We start from the raw sequence: 21,207 nt of genomic DNA, 5'->3' as shown, positions 1-21,207 counted from the left end.
CTTATGTTGCTGCAGCAACTCAGACTCCTTGGCTGAACAGCCAGAATGGATCAGATTGGTGCCTACAACTGTTCCGGCTGGGATGGATTTTGGATCTGCCTCCTTGTCCCATCCGTGGTGAGGGTCGTGGAGCTTTGGGTCGGATCTGCTTTCGGGCAAAGACATTGGAATGCAGTCAGTAGTCGAAGACATTGAAATAAGGCTCAGAATGCCTTCATGTATTTATATTTAATCTTCTCAATAATCTGCTTCCCCCAGGTCATTCATAACCCTAAAGGAGAAAGAAAAGTGTGCTCTTATTAAAGAATTGAAAAGCATTGGAAATGGTATAATTTGCCCCATTTTACGTCAGACTGTGCCATATGGATTAGCTTACCACCACAGTGGGCTAACAAATGATGAACGGAAGCTTATAGAGGAGGCCTATTCTGCAGGAATACTCTGCTTGCTTACTTGTACATCAACACTTGCTGCTGGTGTTAATCTACCAGCTCGGAGGTCAGTGCCAAATCATCATGTACAATTGGGGGAAAATGTGCTGTTTATGTAGATGGAAACTCCTGGGTCAGTTGTACAATTTTTGTTCATCAGTTTTTCTCATCTTTACACATTCCCAATTGAAGGACTGCTTCATAAGGGCATACTGCATTGCCAGGTGGCCATTCTTCATGCATTGGGTCAAGACAATGAATGCCAGAAGGTATACACAGGCATACAGCATACCTGTAATAATCCAAACATCCATTTTTATGCACTTCACATCAGGATGCAATTTGTCCAATAATGATGGTCTACAGAATCGAATAGATGAGTAACCCTCACCGTTTTACTCACAATGAAGAATGGCCTATTGAGTAGAGCACTAGAGGGCTAGTACTGACTGCATCCCAATGCACTGGTCAGCTTCTGGAGGGCGGGGTGATTTTAAAATCGGCTGTCAGGCACTTAACTGGCCATCATCAGGCCTTCTCTGGGACTTAGGACACCAGGGGCGGAATCCCACCTATAGAGAGCTCTCACCAATCAGGGGCCTGTAGCTCTCCATTGCCGGTGCTGGCTGTTGCCTGTATTGCAGCGAGGACTTCACCATAGATCATTGGGTCCCTGGAGGGGTTGGGGATTGCAGGGAGGGCTCACCGGTAATGTTGCAATGGGGGTGGCTCTCAAGTGACACCCCTTTCCCAATTCCAGTCCCTCAATTTCACACGGTAGCCAGGAATGCAGGCACAAACAGCGGGTGCAAACTCCCATGAGAGTCAGAAAATAAGAATCTCACTGACGAGATCTCGTTTCGGGGCTGGTTTAGCACAAGGCTAAATCGCTGGCTTTGAAAGCAGACCAAGGCAGGCCAGCAGCACGGTTCAATTCCCGTACCAGCCTCCCCGGACAGGCGCCGGAATGTGGCGACTAGGGGCTTTTCACAGTAACTTCATTTGAAGCCTACTTGTGACAATAAGCGATTTTCATTTTCATTTCATTTTCCCAACCCCCCCGCCGGTGATGTTTTAATTAATTATCTTCATTGTCACAAGTATGCTTACATTAACACTGCAATGAAGTTACTGTGAAAAGCCCCTCGTCGCCACACTCCGGCGCCTGTTCAGGTACACTGAGGGAGAATTCAGAATGTCCAATTCACGTAACAGCACCTCTTTCGGGACTTGTGGGAGGAAACCGGAGCACCCGGAGGAAACCTGCGCAGAGACGGGTGGAACGTGCAGATTCCGCACAGACAGTGACCCAAGCCGGGAATCGAACCTGGGATCCTGGAACTGTGAAGCAACAGTGCTACCCACTGTGCTACCGTGCCGAATATGTAATGACGTTCCTGCCCAGAAAGGTCAGGAACCACATTTAAACAAATAATCATCACATTAAAGGGCCTCCCTACATATGGTCCCCCAATATTGGGATCTCCCCCAAGGTTTACAACAGGTTTTTGAAAACGGGAACCAGGCAAAGGGAACCTGCCGGGGCCGCACAAGGAAATACAGCCCCTGGGGTGAGAAAGACACGCCCAGGTGGCATGTGCCAGGGGCTGAGAGCAATGCCATAGGGGGCTCCTCAAGAGCTCCATGGGGAGGGGGGGGGGGGGGGGAGTTCCCTTTTCCATGTGGTGGATGTGGGTAGAGGTTTGCATTTTCGTGAGGGTGGAGTTCTTTGGCGCCCAAACTCGGGATTCCCGGCATTGCTGGCTTTTTTCCACCTTGCCTCTGTGACGACATGGGCCACACTTGCACAGAGTGCTGCAAAATATGTTGAGAAAAGCCAGTTGTGCAGTCAGTGAGCTGTGCGTCGGTTTTGCCACCTGAGCCAGCTCTCTGTGCAAGTGTCTTTGAAGGAGGGACCTCACCCTAGGAGGCCACTGGCAAACCCAACAGTCTATTGCCGGGCACCCTTCGGGAGGCAGAGGAAACCCGCAGGAGTTTGGGAGAATCCCTGGGCTACCAATAAATCTTGGTGGGATTGGGGATAATGATCAATAAAGAGCCTAATTAGCCACAGGACAGGTTCTTCCGTATCAGTCCATTCCCGCTGCTGGCTTAATGGGGATCAGTTTTCCCGCCAGCAGAAACAGGATGTGCAGCTTCCCCTGTGATTTATGTGGGCCTGCCCGCCATCTAGCGCACTCCGACGGACTCCATTACATCCTGGCTGAAGTTTTATACCATGGCCTGATACCCACTATGAATGAAACTGAAACTGCCCAAACTCATTTAGTGCAATATATTCAGACCTTATTGAGAGAGAAGACTTTTGTCAATCATTCTATGCTCAGTTTAATCTCAGATCCTTGAGGTGAATTAGCAGAGCATAAATGATCCTACCTCGATTACAATTATTTTTAATTGAAACACAGTTTTGAAAACATTAGAACCTTTCAGTAATTGAGGGAAGCTTCCTGTAAAAGGCTGAGGCATGACAAGGTTAGGATCATGGCGCCAGTTGCTTCGACCTCAGATCTGGATACTCTAGCCTTATTGGTGCAGGAAAATGGTGTGCTCAAACACCAAAGAAGGAAAGGATTGTTTTAAATCAATAAAAATCATTGACCATTGCAAGTGAATCATCACTACCTTTTTGGTGAGCGCCCTGTGATGGTGACTTATACAGGTGCAGATATCAAATAATTTTAATATCCATTCTTGCTAACGTTACCACAATGAGATGGATGGGTGGTTAGATTATAAATAATGTGCTGAATTATCATTGAGCACACTGCATCTACTGTCTGACTTCATCTAAGTGTTAGCCCAACAACAATCTTGGATGCATGAAAATGCTAGACAGGAAAGAAAACTTGCAAAACTGCAAAGATCTGTACCTTCATTGGTTTTAAAATTTGTACTTACCTACTCTCAATGTGATGATTAATGATGAATTTGTGTTGTTGAGATTGCACTTCCGATGTCTTTACCAGATGGAAAGCTGTGGAAGCCAATTTAGCATAGTCTGATCCTCTGCTGGTCTGGCATCTGCACGTTTGCTTTTCCAGAAGTCATCTTGGCATTCCCAGTATCTGTAAACTGACCAGTACTGAATCTTACTGTACGCGACTATGCAGCGGGGTCATCCACTCAACCATGGAACACTTAATGCAGACACAACAACAGCACCATCCCGACCCCAGCAGAAATGGCGGCACTATTACAAATGCTCAATTTAAACCTTTGAAGTTAATTCACTGAGCACAAGTGACCTTAATTTAATTACAATTATTTTTACTTGAAGCACAGTTTTGAAAACTGTAGAATCTTTCAGTAACCTGTTGTAGGATAGCATGGGTAAGGTGTTAGGGAAGGAGGAGGCTGTGAATGATGAAACCTAGTGGTCGAGACCGGGAAGAGAGAGAAAGCTGTTTGACCTTGTCACTATCAGGTGCTCATTGAGATGATCAATTGCTAAAAGTCCACATGGATCTGATTTTGCTGATTTTATTTCTAATTCTTTTATTCTTTTCAAGGGTTATTCTGAGATCACCTTATGTTGCCAGAGATTTCCTAAAGAGAAGTCAGTACAAACAGATGATTGGCAGAGCTGGCCGAGCTGGTATTGATACAGAGGGAGAAAGCATTCTGATAACACAAGAGCAGGACAAAAAGCTGGTAATGACATTTAAAAAATTACATTTTACATTGTAAATTAATTACATTATAATTAAAACCACTACATGTGTAGAACTTGTGTGGTTTATTTTGGATGTAATAGACTTTCACATCTATAATTATAATCCAAGACTATCTCCAAGAAACTCACTTGAAAAAAGCGTTTTGCTTAAGCTACAAATAAAGCCTCAGTCAAGACTGGAAGATCAACACTGCCTCCACTAGACAGTCCTTCAAAAAAATTGGATAGGTTATATATTCTCAAATGGTCATTATGAAGCTGTGAGAAAGGCACATGGGAAACGGTCATTACCTGGTTAGGAAGTCGGAGACAGAGAGCAGAGATATAAAAGGTTTGTTCTCTGATTGACAGGATATGACAATTGAAGTTCCTCAGGGGTCTGTTCTAAGGCCTCAGATATTTTATCATATGCACTAATAACTTGGATAATGCAATAGTGAGTAAAATATCCAAGATTGCAATTGATACTAAGTTACTGAGACATTGAAAGTCTAAGTGATCTGGGTAAAACAGTCACAGGTGGAGTTCAGTGTGGAGAAGTTTATGATCGTCTGCTTCGGACCCAAAAAGACAAATATTTTCTACATGTTGAGTGACTAGGAGGTGTTGAGGAGTGATGGATTTCAGGGGCCCATCTACACAAATCACAAAAAGATCAGGTACAAAAGTAAGCAAAAAGGCTAATGAAATTTTGACCTTGATCTTAAAGAGATTTGGAATTCAAAAGTTAAATGTACTTCAGGCATAAAGAACTTTCTCTGGAACACTATGGTTGTTTTTGGGCACTGAATGTCAGGAAGGACGTATTGACCTTGGAAAGGGGTATAGTGCACATTCACCAGCATGTTACCAAGGCTTAAAAATGTCTGAATTATGAGACCAGGTTCCATGAACTGGAATATAAACAAAAAGTGCTGGGACATCTGGCAGGTTCTGTGGAGAGAGAAACAGAGTTTGTGTTTCAAGTTTAAGGTGACACAATTGGATTTGAAACATGGGCCGGAATTCTCCAGCCGTTAGGATCTTTGTTCCCGCTGGCAGCGCACCCCCGCCCACGGGTTTCCCGGCAGCGTGGGGTGTCTTCAATTGGATATCCAGTGGGCAAGTAGCGGAAGTAGAGAATCCAGCGAATGGCCGCCGCCAAGAAACATGTGGCTGGGTGACAGAGAACCCAGTCCATTAACTCTGTTTGTCTCTCCACATTTGGTGCCAGACTTGCTGAACCTTTCCAGCATTTTCTGTTTTTATTTAAAATACCCAGCATCCACAGTATTTTGCTTTTATTTTTTAAGGGGGCAATTTAGCGTGGCAATCCACCATGCACATCTTTGGGTTGAGGGGATGTGACCCACGCAGACACGGGGAGATTGTGCAAACACCACACGAACAGTGACCCATGGCCGGGATCGAATGGGGGTCCTCAGCACCGTGAGGCAGCAGTGCTAACCACTGCCCCGCCATGCCACCCAGTATTTTGCTTTTGTTATATAAACTGGGATTGTATTTCCTTGAGTGTTTAAGGATGGTCCAATTAAGATTTTTTAAATAATAAAAGGATTTGGTACGGTAAATATACAAAAATTATTTTCCCTGGTGGGCATATCCAAGTCACAGGGGCACAATCTTTAAATAAGGGTGAGGCCATTTTTTATAAAAATAGAGTGGTAATCTGTGCACAGCGTGGCCATTAAATCGTGTCCTGGGTTTCTATGATCTTTCTGATCTAGTTTAAAAAAGCATTGTCCTGGAAAGTGGCCTACCCCCATCAGTATTCAGTACTTTGCATCTGTATTCACCAAAGAGAAGGAATTGGTGGATGTTGAGTCTGGAGAAGGGTGTGTAGATAGCCTGGGTCACATTGAGATCCAAAAAGACGAGGTGTTGGGCGTCTTGAAAAATATTAATGTAGATAAGTCCCCAGGGCCTGATGGGATCTACCCCAGAATACTGAAGGAGGCTAGAGAGGAAATTGCTGAGGCCTTGACAGAAATCTTTGGATCCTCACTGTCTTTAGATGATGTCCCGGAAGACTGGAGAATAGCCAATGTTGTTCCTTTGTTTAAGAAGAGTAGCAAGGACAATCCAGGGAACTACAGGCCGGTGAGCCTTACGTCAGTGGTAGGGAAATTACTGGAGAGAATTCTTCGAGACAGGATCTACTCCCATTTGGAAGCATATGGACGTATTAGTGAGAGGCAGCATGGTTTTGTGAAGGGGAGGTTGTGTCTCACTAACTTGATAGAGTTTTTCGAAAGGTCACAAAGATGATTGATGCAGGGAGGGCAGTGGGTGTTATCTATATGGACTTAAGTAAGGCCTTTGACAAGGTCCCTCATGGTAGACTGGTACAAAAGGTGAAGTCACACGGGATCAGGGGTGAGCTGGCAAGGTGGATACAGAACTGGCTAGGTCATAGAAGGCAGAGAGTAGCAATGGAAGGGTGCTTTTCTAATTGGAGGGCTGTGACTAGTGGTGTCCGCAGAGATCAGTGCTGGGACCTTTGCTGTTCGTAGTATATATAAATGATTTGGAGGAAAATGTAACTGGTCTGATTAGTACGTTTGCAGACGACACAAAGGTTGGTGGAATTGTGGATAGCGATAAGAACTGTCAGAGGATACAGCAGGATTTAGATCGTTTGGAGTCTTGGGCGGAGAGATGGCAGATGGAGTTTAATCCGGACAAATGTGAGGTAATGCATTTTGGAAGGTCTAATGCAGGTAGGGAATATACAGTAGAACCCTCAAGAGTATTGAAAGTCAGAGAGATCTAGGTGTACAGGTCCACAGGTCACTGAAAGGGGCAACATAGGTGGAGAAGGTAGTCAAGAAGGCATACGGCATGCTTTGTCATGATATTCAAACACACACATCATGATGGACACACCAACAGGCAAATCAGAGCACACAACACCACAACCAATCACAGACAAGAACACCAACCACATAAAAAGCACGAGCACGACACCTGGTGGTCAGTAGGTCTGGGGACAAAGAAACAAGAAAGAGCTGTTAAAACATCACAAGCAGGGAACCCCCACGTGCAGGGTGCAAAGACAAAACTGTACATAGTAAGTTTAAATAAAATAGCGTTGTACCATATACAACCGTGTTGGCTCATCTGTGTGTCAGAACACCCAACACCACATGGTACAGGAGTGGATCGATACCTGCCTACTAACCTGCCATTCTGGACATGGACCACACCGACGGACCGCAGCCGATGCAAGTCGCGGGGAACCTAGGCACCAATTGGAAGCTCTACAGGCAGCGATTTGACCTGTACATCCGTGCCACCGAAAAACAGAGTGCCTCGGATGACACGAAGATTGCAATGCTCCTCTTCTACGCAGGTCAGCACGCCACCAACGTCTTCAACTCACTGGTGTTCGAAGAAGGCGAAAACCAATCCAAATATGACACGGTCATCCTCAAGCTGGACCAGCACTTTCAAGTTGAAGTAAATGAAAGTTTTGAAAGATACCTCTTTCAGCAACGCCTGCAAGGTAAGGAGGAGCTTTTTCAACCCTTCTTGACGCACCTCCGGATTCTAGCGCAGTCCTGCGGTTACGGCACCATCACAGAGTCCATGATCAGGGACCAGATTGTTTTTGGCGTTGCCTCTAGTGGCCTACGCCAGCAGCTTCTTAAAATAAAAAGCCTCACCTTAGCGTCTGCTGTGGAAGCCTGTGTCCTCCACGAAAATGCTACCTGCCGTTTTGCCCAATTTCAGGCGTCCGAGTTGGCACGGAGGGGGTCCCCAGCCGTCGAATCGGCAAGCCAGGCCGCCCACGACGTCGAACGCATCCAGGCCGTCGATCACTTCCCGACCCACGGCCCGGACGACAGCGGCCGCTTCCCACGCTTTTCGCGGTCTCCCGCGCAGATGCGCGCCAAAAATAACGGCCACAACGAGAGACGCACTGCGCAGGCGCGCCCACCGCAAGATCGCACTGCGCATGCGCAGTGGCGCAACGAACGCCGTGACGTCATGACGTGCGGCAATTGTGGAGCTCTACATTTAAAAGGGCAATGTCCTGCAAAAAACCGACAGTGCCTCAGATGTGGCAAGATGGGCCACTACGCAGCCCACTGTCGTTCGGCTCAACCCATGGATCCGGCGCATCCTCGACAATCTCGCAGACAAGTCAGGACCGTCCAGCCCACGCATCAAGACTTCCAGCTAAGTGATGCAGATGACCAGGATGCCTTCCGTGTTTCCGTCATCGATGTCAACAAGGTCAATGCCATCAATCCAGCCGATGAGTGGTGTGCAACCCTGACGGTCAACCGATCGCGCGTCGCCTTCCGTCTGGACACCGGCGCATCCGCCAACCTGATTGCATATTCTGCAGTCCAGGCCATGAAGGTCAAACCACCCATCACGCCATCCCGGCTCAAGTTGGTTGACTATAACGGGAACGTCATCCCGTCCATAGGATCTTGCCAGCTACAGGTGACCCACAAGATGTACACGGCCACACTCCCCTTCGAAGTTGTCGGCTCATCAAAGGACTCGTTACTGGGCGCACAGGCGTGTAAGGTCCTTCACCTGGTACAGCGCATTATGTCTCTCTCTCCAGATGAGATATCCGACTTCCCGGATGCTGAGTTCCACGCAAATCTCCATTCCCTCCTTGCTCACAACCAGGAGGTTTTTGAAGGCATGGGGACATTGCCATACACGTACAAGATTCGACTCAGACCGGACGCCATCCCTGTCGTTCACGCACCTCGCAGGGTTCCTGCGCCACTCAAAGACCGCCTCAAGGCACAACTGCAGATTCTTCAGGACCAAGGGGTCCTATCCAGGGTCACGGAGCCCACGCCATGGGTCAGCTCCAATGTCTGTGTAAAGAAGCCCTCTGGCGAGCTCCGTATATGTATAGATCCTAAAGATCTGAATAACAACATCATGCGGGAACACTATCCCATCCCGAAACGAGAGGACCTCACCAGCGAGATGGCGCGAGCCAAAATATTCACCAAATTGGATGCGTCCAAAGGATTCTGGCAGATCCAACTGGACCCGGCCAGCCGAAGACTATGCACATTCAACACCCCTTTTGGCAGATTCTGCTACAACCGGATGCCATTCGGCATCATTTCAGCATCTGAAGTTTTCCACCGCATTATGGAGCAGATGATGGAAGGCATCGAAGGGGTACGTGTATATGTGGACGATATCATCATTTGGTCCACCACTCCGCAGGAACACATGCATCGTCTACGACGTGTCTTCACCCGCATACGACAAAATGGCCTGCGTCTCAACCGTGCGAAGTGTGCCTTCGGCCAGACGGAGCTGAAATTCCTCGGGGACCACATCTCAAGGTCAGGGGTCCGTCCCGATGCAGACAAGGTTAGCGCCATCACAGCCATGCCACGGCCGGCTGACAAGAAGGCTGTCTTAAGATTCCTGGGCATGGTCAACTTCCTTGGGAAGTTCATTCCCAACCTGGCTTCTCATACAACAAATATGCGCCATCTCGTAAAAAAATCGACAGAATTCAACTGGCACCAATCGCATCAGCGGGAATGGGAGGAGCTCAAGCACAAACTGGTCACGGCACCAGTGCTGGCCTTCTTTGACACGACTCGCCCTACAAAGATCTCAACAGACGCCAGCCAATCTGGTATTGGAGCGGTACTCCTGCAAAAAGACAGCACGTCGTCATGGGCCCCGGTTGCATATGCCTCACGAGCCATGACCCCTACCGAACAGCGCTACGCGCAAATCGAAAAAGAATGCCTGGGCTTGTTAACTGGACTGGACAAGTTCCACGACTATATGTATGGCCTGCCACGATTTACGGTCGAGACTGACCACCGCCCCCTGGTCAACATCATTAACAAAGACCTGAACGACATGACTCCTCGCCTCCAGCGCATCTTACTTAAACTCAGGAGGTACGATTTCGAACTGATCTACACTCCGGGGAAGGAGCTCATCGTGGCGGACACTCTTTCCCGAGCAGTGAGCACACCACCAGATGCGGAGGGGTTCGTGCGTCAAATTGAGGCACACGTAACTCTGACAGCAGCAAATCTGCCAGCTGATGATCCTAGTCTGGCCCACATACGCGCAGAGACGGCAACTGACCCCCTTCTGCAGCGAGTGATGCGCCACATGACGGAAGGGTGGCTCAAAGGGCAGTGCCCCCAGTTTTATAATGTGCGAGATGATCTTACCAACATAGACGGGGTCCTTATGAAATCACACAGGATCGTTATTCCGCACAGCGTGCGCCAGATGATTCTTCATCAACTACACGAAGGCCACTTGGGTGTCGAAAAATGCAGACGAAGGGCCTGGGAGGCGGTATATTGGCCGGGTATTAATGAAGACATAGCCAACATGGTGCTCAACTGCACAACCTGTCAGAGGTTTCAGCCGGCGCAACCTCCGGAAACACTTCTACCACACGAGATGGTGACGTCCCCCTGGGCGAAGGTGGGTGTTGACCTATTTCACGCGCTCGGCAGAGATTACATCGTTATTATAGACTACTTCTCAAACTACCCGGAAGTCATGCCTCTCCATGATCTGACGTCGTCCGCAGTCATTGGGGCCTGCAAGGAAACATTTGCTCGCTATGGCATTCCAAGGACTGTCATGTCAGACAATGGACCCTGTTTCGCCAGCCGTGAATGGTCGTCCTTTGCCGCAGCATATGGTTTCACTCATGTGACATCCAGCCCTCTGCATCCACAATCGAACGGGAAGGCTGAAAAGGGTGTCCACATCGCCAAGCGGCTCCTGTGCAAGGCGGCTGCTGCCGGATCGGACTTTAACCTTGCCTTGCTGGCCTATCGATCGGCCCCGCTATCCACGGGTCTCTCGCCAGCACAGCTACTAATGGGTCGCTCCCTCAGGACGACGGTACCTTCCATCCTGGCACCAACAACAGACCATGAGGCGGTTCTTCGGAACATGCAACTGCAGCGTGATCGCCAGAAAAGTCGGTACGACACACGAGCGACGGACCTGCCCCCCCTGTCCTCCGGAGACAAAGTACGCGTCCATCAACCGTATGGTGGCTGGTCAGCACCGGCCGAAGTCCTCCGACAAGTGGCTCCCCGCTCGTTCCTGGTTCGCATGCCGGATGGTTCCGTGCGTCGCCGCAATCGGCGCGCCCTTCGCCGACTTCCACGCTCACAGCCACACAGTACGCACACGCCAGATCCTCAACAGGCTTCCGAGGATGACTTTGTGGAGCTGCCGCACATCACGCCCTTTCCATCGCCACCCATGGCCATGCCTGCACAGCAGCCGGTGGTTCTTGATCCACCCTTGAGGCGATCAACCCGAACTCGTCGCAAGCCCATTAGACTGGACTTATAATACCGTTCATATGTTTAACAAGTTGCACAATTTTACATGATAACCTGTTGTTGTTTATCGTTCCAGATGTCGTCTGACTGGACAACTGTTCAAGTTTTTTTTTTTTTCCTTCTTCTCTCGCTCGCATTTATGTTATGTTATGGTACAACTTGGTTCATGTGACGCACCCGACATCGCCCCATGTACATAGTTCCGTCATATGCACATGCTGCACACGACACACACACACTCTTAGATGCACTCACGACACGATCATATTTATTACCACGTAGGCACATATCTTTGTAAAAAGGGGGGATGTCATGATATTCAAACACACACATCATGATGGACACACCAACAGGCAAATCAGAGCACACAACACCACAACCAATCACAGACAAGAACACCAACCACATAAAAAGCACGAGCACGACACCTGGTGGTCAGTAGGTCTGGGGACAAAGAAACAAGAAAGAGCTGTTAAAACATCACAAGCAGGGAACCCCCACGTGCAGGGTGCAAAGACAAAACTGTACATAGTAAGTTTAAATAAAATAGCATTGTACCATATACAACCGTGTTGGCTCATCTGTGTGTCAGAACACCCAACACCACATGCTTGACTTCATTGGCCGGGCATTGAGTATACGAATTGGCAAGTCATGTTGCAGCTGTACAGAACCTTAGTTAGGCCACACTTGGCGTATAGTGTTCAGTTCTGGTCGCCACACTACCAGAAGGATGTGGAGGCTTTAGAGATGGTGCAGAAGAGATTTACCAGGATGTTGTCTGGTATGGAGGGCATTAGCTATGAGGAGCGGTTGAATAAACTCGGTTTGTTCTCACTGGAAAGACAGAGGTTATGGGGCAACCTGATAGAGGTCTACAAAATTATGAGGGGCATAGACAGCGTGGATAGTCAGAGACTTTTCCCCAGGGTAGAGGTGTCAATTAGTAGGGGGCATAGGTTTAAGGTGTGAGGGGCAAGGTTTAGAGTAGATGTACGAGGCAAGTTTTTTACACAGAGGGTAGTGGGTGCCTGGAACTCGCTGCCGGAGGAGGTGGTGGAAGCAGGGACGATAGTGACATTTAAGGGGCATCTTGACAAATACATGAATAGGATGGGAATAGCGGGATACGGACCCAGGAAGTGTAGAAGATTATAGTTTAGTCGGGCAGCCTGGTCGGCACGGGATTGGAGGGCCGAAGGGCCTGTTCCTGTGTGTACTTTTTTATGTTCTAAAACTGGCCATGCCTCCAAATTGAATTAGTCACCGTTCTAAGTTTCTGCTAATGCTCCCATTCTTGGATCATCGAGGAGGTTTTAAAAATTAATCTTTTTTTTAGGTGCCAGAACACTTAAAAAGTACATTATAAAAGTTTTTGTATTTAACTTATTAAGAAAATTACTACTGTACATCAATATAACTAACAAATTGTTCTGTATAGTTTTTAAAATCATTTTCTAGTTATTTAGAACAGGATTAATCATAGATGGCAGACTAGACACTAATTATAATGCGTTGATTTTGTGAAACTAATTTTCAGCTGTATGAATCAAACTACACCAAGTTAATGCTCTTAAGTGCTTTTTAAAGCAATTTTTTTTCATAAAGTTACATTCTAAAACGCTTCAATGGTTCTTGGTAGATTTTACAATTTGGCGATGTGGAAATGAATTTGGGGGAAAATAAACACTTTTCAAAACTAGCACAATTTTAGGCATAATTTACCTCCAAATCACTGATTGTGCCCAGAACCAAAACTCCATGCCATTCTATCCACGTGTGTTTTACTATCAAGAGACAGGGATATAACCTGTCCTTAAGTCAGTGCTACTTACACTAATTACCAAGCTGGTCAGCAGGAGAAATATAGAAGCAACCTGAGAATATGGGCCACTCTCTTCATCCGGAAAATCATATTGATTGATGTCTCCCGCTAAATGGCTGATGGAAGTCTGAAATTAGGAATGCTATGTGGAGGAAAACAAATCCCATCTCCTCCGCACATATGTCGCGGGGCTCAGCATTTACCAAATTGTGATAACTTTTCATGTTTTTGCACCTCCATATACAGGTTACAGACTTGGTAAGCAGACCTCTAGAATGTTGCTATAGCAACCTCATGCATGACAATGAAAAAGGAATTAAAGATCTGCTGCTATCCCTGATTGGGCTAAAGGTACATATCACATATGGTAAAAATGTAACAGTATGTAGGCACTGTCCACTTAAACTGGTAACAAGTCATAATTAGTTCATTTTTTTTCTCTGTCCAGTCAAACAAAACCATGTTCTTCTGAGGTGATAGAATCATAGAATGTTCAGTGCAGAAGGAGGCCACTCGACCCATCAAGTCTGCACCGGCCTTTGGAAAGAGCACCCTACCTAAGCCCCCACCCTATCCCCGTAACCCAGTAACCCCACCTAACCTTTTTGGACACGAAGGGCAATTTAGCATGATCAATCCACCTAACCTGCACATCTTTGAACTGTGGGAGAAACCGGAGCCCCAGGAGGAAACTTACGCAGGCACTGGGAGAACGTGCAGACTCCGCACAGACAATGACCCAAGCCGGGAATCGAACTTGGGACCTGATGAAAGAAAGCATTAGTCCAGTATTTACGCCATGAATTATTTGTGTGTGAATGATTAATATATCTTTTCAAAGTTCCTCTCTTTGCTATTTTAGGAGAAGCATTAACACCGTTTAAATGAAACGGTTAACATCTTTGCTAAAATGATGAAGGAAGGTTAGATAAATGTGCTTCAGGGCCCTTGTGAATGTTATGGTTATTTTGTGGGGTGTTTTTTTTGCTAATAGTAAAAGTCAAAGCAACAATCGATTAACCAGTGTACTCCATTGATATTAAATGCATGCTGGCAGATTAATGACATAAGCACAAGTTATCAAGTGACAATTAAGAGTTAACAATTGGGAAATAATAGTCAGTATTTATTGTCACGTTGAGGTTCAGAAAGAAATGGCAAAGTGCTTGAGCTTTGCTAATCTGATTATCTGAAGACTTTAATGATTATTGCTTTGTAATTACATCAATTATTCTATGTCTTTGTTGGATTGTTTACTAAGAGAATCTCTAATGGGCAAACTATACAAAGATTATATCATTAAGGTTGGCAGGCTTCTCCATCCAGTCCTACATCCAATTTCAAGAAAGTTTTTTTCATGGATCAGGGAAGGATAGTTTTACTGAAAAATGTTAACAGCTATTTACCATGAGTAAATCCAATCTATTGCTTGCTTTGGCCGAAAAATCATATTCACAATCCGACTTTTTTGTTTCATTTTGTGAGAGATGCCAGTGCTGAGGAATGACACTTGGTGATTAAATATAACCTGAATCAAATGAGGATTCAAGCTTTTGTACTGATTCCACAGTTTGTTCTAAACTGAATCTGAAAAGAGCATTTGGTTTGTATATGAGTGTAAACTACGCAATCAGTTGTCATTGTGAGCTATTTCAATAAGATTTTGAGTTATAAAGAATTTACTACACAGGAACAGGCCATTGGGCACAGCTGGTCTATGTCTAGCATTTATGCACAACATGAGCCTTCTCCCAACCCTCGTCACCTAACACTTTCAGCATAATCTTCGTTATGTGTAGTTTTGGATTATGTATCTAGCTGCAGTTTTGTAACATACAGAACAATACAATATTATACCACCTACAATTGTGTCTAAATCATTTATGTAGATATTGAGAAAAATAAGTCTCCTTGAGTATCCCACAAACTCTACCTAACCAATCTGATAAATAGCCATTTACTCCACTCGCTACTTATAATCCTTCATACATGTTACCAATTTACTTCTGGTGCAGCAACCTTAACAAAGCACTTATCAAATATTTTTTGTAAGTTCAAAAACACTTATTAGAACATAGAGCATACGGTGCACAAGGAGGCCATTTGGCCCATCGAGTCTGCACTGACCTACTTAAACCCTCACTTCCACCCTATCCCCGTAACCCAATAACCCCTCTTAACCTTTTTGGTCACTAAGGGCAATTTATCATGGCCAATCCACCCAATCTGCACGTTTTTGGATTGTGGGAGGAAACCGGAGCACCCGGAGGAAACCCACGCAGACACAGGGAGTACGTGCAGACTCCGCACAGACAATGACCCAGCGGGGAATCGAACCTGGGACCCTGGCGCTGTGAAGCCACAGTGCTATCCACTTGTGCTACCATGCTGCCCCCAAATTTTCTATATCTTATTTCTATAAAGTTAGTAATTCTCTGAAAGAACTTGATGAAGTTACCAACTTGACAAGCTTATGTTGATTGTCCCTCAACGTCCCATTCTTTCTCAGTGTTCACCTGCCATATTCCTCATTGTGGTATATGTTTTTTAATTTATTCTCGCGAGGTGGCTGATGGCAGCAAAGCTGACATTTTTACCCACCTCTAATTATGCTGAGGAAGTGGTGGTGCATCTTCTCCTTGAACTGTTGCGTTGCTCATGATGATGCTGCTGCCATAGTGGTGTGAAATAAGGAAATATGAAAATATTGACCCAGCAACAATGAAAGGATGGTGATGTATATCTCAGTCAGCTTAGTGTGTGACTTGGAGGGGAACTTGGAGCTGATGTTGTTCCCATGATACTGCTACTCTTGTCTTACTTCGTGGTAAGATCACAGGGCTGGGAAATGCTATTGAAGTAAGCTTGGAGAGTTACTACAATGTGGTCTGTACGTCATACACCAGTAATGGAAGGGTAGATATTGAGTTCAATCGCAGAGAAACCAATCAAACAAACTGCTTTAGCCTCGATGGTGTTTCAGCATCTATTCAATCTAGGAGAATGGTGAGCATTCTAGCACACTCCTGACTTAAGCCTGTGGTGGAGAAGCTTTGAGAGGTCAAGAGGTCCTTCCAGTCAATGGTGCCAGCCATGATATTGAGAGTGATGGCACTGTTGGAGAAATTGCAAGTTGTTAATTCCCTTGCAGTTTGCTGATGCCAATATTAAGCTAACGAGTCTATAGTTAACCAAAAGAGAAAATGCTGGAAAATCTCAGCAGGTCTGGTAGCATCTGTAGGGAGAGAAAAGAGCTAACGTTTCGAGTCCAGGTGACCCTTTGTCAAAGCTACAAGGCATAGAAAGTGGGAGATATGTATACTGTGGGGTGGGGGAATGAAAGATGCGTCATAGCCTGGGCAAGAGTCTACAGTTAACTGACTTTTCCATTTTCTTTTTGTTACAACATACTATCGTATACACATTGACTGATGGATCAGTAGCAGCCAAGTTTTAACAAGAATTATTCAACAAGGATTATTGCCTGAACAAAAGAAAATAAATATTTTGCAACATGAGGCAAGATTGTGTCTTTGTCAGGTATATAGAAAATGGTAGTTCAGGTTATATTGTTTTCATAGCAGAAGGAAAGAATCATAGCACCTGGCTGTCAACAAAAATATTAACATATTCTTGAAGTGGTTGGGATATTGAGAAAGGGAATTGAATTATTTGTTTTTGATCATGGACAGAATTTGTTAAAGCACCGAGAATGTTGTTCAAATGGTGCTTAGTAACATTCTTTTATCCTCGCACAATTGAGATTTATTGTTGAAGATTCATTATTCAAAGAACAAAGAAAAGTACAGCACAGGAACAGGCCTTTCGGCCCTCCAAGCCTGAGCCGACCATGCTGCCCGTCTAAACTAAAATCTTCTACACTTCCGGGTTCCGTATCCCTCAATTCCCATCCTATTCATGTATTTGTCAAGATGCCCCTTAAATGTTACTATCGCCCTGCTTCCACCACCTCCTCCGGCAGCAAGTTCCAGGCACCCACTATCCTCTGTGTAAAAAGCTTGCCTCGTACATCTCCTCTAAACCTTACCCCTCGCACCTTAAACCTATGCCCCCTAGTAATTGACCCCTCTACCCTGGGAAAAAGTCTCTAACTATCCACTCTGTCTATGCCCCTCATAATTTTGTAGACCGCTATCAGGTCACCCTTCAACCTCCTTCTTTCCAATGAGAACAAACCAAGTTTATTCAACCTCACCTCAAAGCTAATGCCCTCCATACCAGGCAACATCCTGGTAAATCTCTTCTGCACCCTCTCTAAAGCCTCCACATCCTTCTGGTAATGTGGCGACCAGAATTGAACACAATGGGCGAGATTCTCCACTCCCGCGCCGGTTGGGAGAATCGCCTGGGCCGCCAAAATTTCCCGGGACGCCGGTCCGACGCACTCCCGCGATTCTCCCAAGCGGCGGGAATGGCCCCGTCGAGTTCCGCAGGCCGGAGAATCGCCGGAGACACCCAAAATGGTGATTCTCAGGCACCCCCGCTATTCTCAGGCCCGGATGGGCCGAGCGGCCGGGCCAAAACGGCGGGTTCCCCCCGGTGCAGTCTACACCTGGTTGCTGCCGTCGTGAATGGCGCGTGAACGCTGGGGGGGGGCGGCCTGCGGGGGGAGGGGGGATCCTGCACCGGGGGGTACCTCAAATGTGGCATGGCCCGCGATCGGTGCCCACCGATCGTCGGGCCGTCCTCTCTGAAGGAGGACCTCCTTCCGCGGCCCCGCAAGATCCGTCTGACAACTTCTTGCGGGGCGGACTTGGAGAGGACGGCAACCACGCATGCGCGGATGACGCCAGTTATGCGGCTCCGGCCGCGTCATCTATGCGGCGCCGCCTTTACGCGGGCGACAAGGCCTGGCGCGTGTAGATAACACGGCCCCGATCCTAGCCCATTGTCAGGGCCTGAAACGGTCGGGATCGGGGCCGTTTCGCACCGTCGTGAACCTCGACGGCGTTCACGACGGCGCGGCCACTTCGGCGCGGGAGTGGAGAATCCCGCCCAATACTCCAAGTGTGGCCTAACTAAGGTTCTACACAGCCGCAACATGACTTGCCAATTCTTATACTCAATGCCTGGCCAATGAAGACAAGCATGCCGTATGCCTTCTTGACTACCTTCTCCACATGTGTTGCCCCTTTCAGTGACCTGTGGACCTGTATACCAAGATCTCTCTGGCTGTCAATACTCTTGATGGTTCTACCATTCACTATATATTCCCTACCTGTATTAGACCTTCCAAAATGCATCACCTCACATTTGTCCAAATTAAACTTCATCTGCCATCTCGCCGCCCAAGTCTCCAAACGATCTAAATCCTGCTGTATCCTCTGACAGTCCTCATCGCTATCCGCAATTCCACCAACGTTTGTGTCGTCCGCAAACCTACTTCATTTGACTTGTGCATGATTGAAGGAACAATGTCTGTATCCCAGCAACTTTGTTTACTGTTGTTTTTAAATTACTCGTGCCCCAAGTGAACATTATACTTAATTTACTCTTCATTAAAGCTGTCTCCCTGACTGTGGTAACAGAAAATTGAAATTTTGCTGTGAAATGTAGCACGTTTTAAGTAGTATTTATTAATTATGCACAGAAAACTCCAAAATAATTTCTAACAGTTTGCAGTCATTAAAAAGTGTCAACTGTTCACAGGAAGCATTTGCAGCAAATAGTGATTTTGTTTTAGTTGGTTTTGTGATCAGTGGCAACATTGTACCATTGTCAGTTAAATAGGAAGTGGTTGTTCAGTTTGACCATTTACTGACATTTGTATTATTTTTCACCCCCTCCCAAAGGTTGCTCAGACACTTGATAAAATTGTTGAGTTCATGGCTAGCACTCTGCTTGGTGTACAGCAGCAACAACTCTTGAAAGGGAAAAGCTTTTTGGTAGTCATAAAAGAAGCATTGGAACCGTTGATGAAAAAGGATTTAATAGAGGGCAAAATGTCAAGTAGCAGCAGCGATGAGGAAGAAATGCACCACAAGTTGCAAGTCACAAAGCTGGGTCATGCTACGTTTAAAGGTGAGCCTAACACTCCCGTTCTCAGCTACTGACTTCTCACTGCTTTGGCAATATCTAAACAAATTGTATCTAGGATTTGAAGTGCAGGGAACTCCCTTTGTGAAAGCATTCTATTTCCTTCAAGGAGAATGTTCTTCTGACAAGCATTGTGCACTGAGCTGAGTCTCCATTGGACAGATTTCCTACTGTATAATGGTGTGGATCTGCTGTATACATAATAATAATCTTTATTAGTGTCACAAGTAGGCTTACATTATTACTGCAGTGATGTTACTGTGAAAATCCCCTAGTCGCCACACTCTGCCGCCTTTTTGGATACACATAGGGAGAATTCAGAATGTCCAATTCACCTAACAAGCATGTCTTTTGGAACTTGGGGGAGGAAACCGGACCACCCAGAGGAAACCCATGCAAACACAGGAAGACCGTGCCGTCTCTGCAGACAGTGACCCGAGCCGGGAATCGAACCTGGGACCCTGACGCTGTGGAGCAACAGTGCCAACCACTGTGCTACTGTGCCACCCACATTTAAGACCGCATTAGAATATAAGAAATAGGAACAGTAGTAGGCCACACAGCCCTTTGAACCTGCTCTGCCATTCAATAAGAACAATCCTGAACTTCGATATCAATTCCACTCCCCCCGCACCCCCCCTCCCCCCTCACCCCCCCGCAATCTGCATATCCCTTGGTACCCAAATGTCTACTGATCTAAGTCTTCAATACACTCATCCACTAAGCGCAGAGATTTCCAAAGATTCACAGTCCTCTGGATGAACAATTTCCCCTCAACTCAATCCTAAATGATCGACTTCTCATCATGAGACTATGACCCATAGTCTTGGACTCTCCGATGGGAGAAAACAATCTCTCAGCATCTAACCTGTCAAACCCCCCTAATTATTTTATATGTTTCATCGAGATCATCTCTCTATGTTGGACATATGTGTTCTCTCACATATTGGTTTGCCTCTAGGATCAATAGACTTGGCTTACTGTGATACTTTGAACATGGACTTGAAGAAAAGTCTGGAGGGGTTGGTGCTTGGCAACTATCTTCACCTCATCTACCTGGTAACACCGTATGATATGGTTTCCCAGTGCACTCCGGATTGGATGGTCTATTTTAGGCAGGTACGATATGAGGATTTGGTGTGCCACTCACAGTTACACAGCCATTCCATCCAAGTCAGCTTGCACACCTCAGTACTTAACGTTTGTATTCATAAGGACAAAATTGAACAAAATGTCAGTGTGTCCTTTTAGTTAAATACCGGAAACAAGAGACTTGGATAAACTAGAGCTGTGTTTTCTGGAGCAGAGAAACTTTAAGGGGATTGAATAGAAATTTGGAGAACATAAATAGGGAATGTTTTTCACTGGTGAATTGGGAACAAGTGAGTTTTCTGTTCGGATTAGTACAAGAAGTATAAAAGAAGAGTTTGTTCATGCAAAGTAATTTGAGAGCATAAAGTGTTGCACTGCAAGTGACTACTACTCAGATAAATGCCAAGTAAAACATTAAAGATACAGAGAAAGATAATAAAATAGGATCCGAGTAAGTAGCTAACTCACGTAGTTGGCACAGGCACAATTGTTTTTCTTCTGTGCTAAAATACCACAATTTGACAGTATCACATCTTGCAGTATTACCATCCAAGAGAGTTCAGGAAAACCACAATGTAGTGCACTTCTGACAGCTAACCCCTTATAATTTTTCAATGCCTGTGCATACATATTCCACAAAGATTATAGTTTGGATAAACATGGTTGAAAAAGCAATTGACATACTGTGGTGTTTCCAAATGTTTCTGACTGTGCATTACTGTGTATAATGTCTCAGCTTGAAAGGAAATGGAAGTTACCGTTAAATGTTAG

The 21,207-nt window shown here is 46.0% G+C and overlaps 1 protein-coding gene across 2 annotated transcripts in view; it reads left to right on the top strand.

Annotated features, from left to right (window-relative positions):
- The window catches only part of helq (helicase, POLQ like), an 85,197-nt gene that overhangs the window by 41,163 nt on the left and 22,827 nt on the right, over window positions 1–21,207 (top strand). For both annotated transcript variants that reach the window (XM_072495453.1, XM_072495452.1), the window contains exons 9-13: window positions 259–498; window positions 3,965–4,106; window positions 13,534–13,638; window positions 19,101–19,329; window positions 20,306–20,463. In XM_072495453.1, the coding sequence (XP_072351554.1) occupies window positions 259–498; window positions 3,965–4,106; window positions 13,534–13,638; window positions 19,101–19,329; window positions 20,306–20,463 (874 nt within the window). The remainder of the gene's footprint in view (window positions 1–258; window positions 499–3,964; window positions 4,107–13,533; window positions 13,639–19,100; window positions 19,330–20,305; window positions 20,464–21,207) is intronic.

The sequence above is a fragment of the Scyliorhinus torazame genome, chromosome 3 (genome assembly GCF_047496885.1).
Source record: "Scyliorhinus torazame isolate Kashiwa2021f chromosome 3, sScyTor2.1, whole genome shotgun sequence".
Classification (NCBI taxonomy): domain Eukaryota; kingdom Metazoa; phylum Chordata; class Chondrichthyes; order Carcharhiniformes; family Scyliorhinidae; genus Scyliorhinus; species Scyliorhinus torazame.
The sequence above is the reverse complement of the archived record's forward strand: the minus strand, read 5'-3'. Positions and strand labels throughout refer to the sequence as shown.